Source organism: Phyllobates terribilis, unplaced genomic scaffold (assembly GCF_046119375.1).
Source record: "Phyllobates terribilis strain yellow unplaced genomic scaffold, ASM4611937v1 Scaffold_12__6_contigs__length_324123572, whole genome shotgun sequence".
Taxonomy (NCBI): domain Eukaryota; kingdom Metazoa; phylum Chordata; class Amphibia; order Anura; family Dendrobatidae; genus Phyllobates; species Phyllobates terribilis.
The window spans coordinates 246,134,394-246,136,360 of NW_027362772.1; the positions used below are offsets into that span (position 1 = coordinate 246,134,394).

The 1,967-nt window shown below is 40.8% G+C and overlaps 1 protein-coding gene across 1 annotated transcript; it reads left to right on the forward strand.

The window, feature by feature from the left end:
- The first annotated feature begins 522 nt into the window (after window positions 1–522).
- Window positions 523–1,467, forward strand: LOC141171784 (olfactory receptor 5V1-like). The gene has a single exon (XM_073655425.1). It carries the CDS (start codon window positions 523–525, stop codon window positions 1,465–1,467), a length of 945 nt encoding a protein of 314 aa, XP_073511526.1.
- Window positions 1,468–1,967: the final 500 nt, after the last annotated feature.

Below are 1,967 nucleotides of genomic sequence, written 5' to 3' on the forward strand. Positions count from 1 at the left end.
TCTATGTGTGATAATCTATTATTTCTGTTCTAAATTGTCGGGTACCGGTGTATGCCGCTGCTGAATTGCCAGCTTTTCATGTTTCACTGTGAGCACTGTTCCCATCGATTTGGGCAACCACTGTAATGCCACAACCACCATGGCTGTGGCATTACAGTGAGTGGCAGACAATCCCTGCATGATTGGTGCTCTAAATAGAGCCAGACATGCAGGACACGCTTTTGGTGCACTAACAGTTATCGAACATAACCTCGAACAGCCGAATTTTTTGCAAATCGTTCGCGTTCGTCGAACGACTCGAACACCGCTCAAAACAGCTCGAATTTGACATTGGCGAACAGTTCTAGTCGAACACCGCTCATCTCTAGTGAATACCACCTTAATACATCCCAACATACCTTTCGCCAAATGGTTTAATCAAATGATACACCCTCTTTCAACTCAAAACCTAAAAAGTACATGAAAATGAGTTTAATGCCCCTAAATAATCATCTTTTTTTGTTCTCAAATTTAAAGGATAAAATGATCAGAAACAACCAAACTTCAATCAAAGATTTCATTCTACTGGGATTTTCTGGGGCTCCTGTTCTCCAGCAGTTACTCTTTGCCCTGTTCCTGCTCATTTATATTACCACAATGATGGGTAACATATCTATAATCTTGGCTTACAGGCTTACTTCATCTCTTCACACCCCAATGTACTTTTTTCTGGCCAATTTATCCTTCCTGGAGATCTGTTACATCTCTACCACCGTGCCCAAAATGCTGTCAAACTTCTTGTCAACCCATAAGACCATCTCAATTTCAGGATGTGTCATACAGATGTACTGTTTTTTGCTCCTGGGTGGAACAGAGTGCTACCTGCTAGCCGTGATGGCGTACGATCGGTATAATGCCATATGTCACCCTCTGCTATATGGCACCAATATGAATAAAATAACTTGCATTCAGCTTTTAGCCATCTCATGGATTGGTGGCGCAATAAACTCCCTAATACATACAATTCTGACGTTTAGCTTGCCTTTCTGTAGAGATAATAGAATTAATCATTTTTTCTGTGACATTCCCCCTGTGATGCAGCTGGCCTGTACATCAACCATGAAAAATGAAATTGTCCTCCTTGTGGCCTGTGGTTGCGTCATTGTCAGTTCCTTCATTTTGACCATCATCTCCTACACACACATCATCACAACGGTTCTCAATATTAAGTCAACATCGGGAAGGAAGAAAGCGTTCTCCACCTGCACCTCCCACCTCATAGTCGTCACTTTGTTTTATGGTTCTGCTATTTTTATGTACTTTAGGCCGAAGTCTAGTTACTCAATGGATCAAGACAGGGTGATATCTGCTTTATATGCCTTTGTCGCACCATTGCTCAATCCATTCATCTACAGTCTGAGGAACGGTGACGTGAAAGCTGCTGTTAAAAAGATTGTGTGTCATATCGTTGTGGTTCAGAGATATTAAGGGGATGTTCGGCATTAGGGAAAAAGATCTGCTGGAATTTTAGAAAGAACACCATGTGCTATGTTAAATTGGCTGTTCATACATTGATATTTGTATCTCAATTGCATTGCAATTCTTTTGTTCCTTCTGTACCATCACTGTTTGTACAAAAATTTAAATACAAAAAAAATTGTTTAAAAAAAACCAAAACCTTAAATTACTTTTAGTTCTTTTACAACCTGCAGGAAAGCCATAGCTTACAATCTCATGGCTTCACTGTGTTATGGGCTTACCTAGTGAAGTCTATTTTCTAAGCCATTGGTAAGTGTAAGCTGCACAGGTTTAAGGTGCTGCTGCAGCAGGAAATGGAAGACAGCAGATAGGCAAGCACAGCTGGAGGCAGTAGATGTAGCTGGGGGGCAATGCATCCAGGAACAGCAGAGCAGTATATGCAATCAGGTATCTTGGAGCATGGATACGGTTAACTACAGGAATAACATTCAAATATATGCAATTAGGAA

Excerpts from the sequence above, each read along its gene's own strand:
- LOC141171784 (XM_073655425.1), top strand. The coding sequence starts at position 523 with ATGATCAGAAACAACCAAACTTCAATCAAAGATTTCATTCTACTGGGA.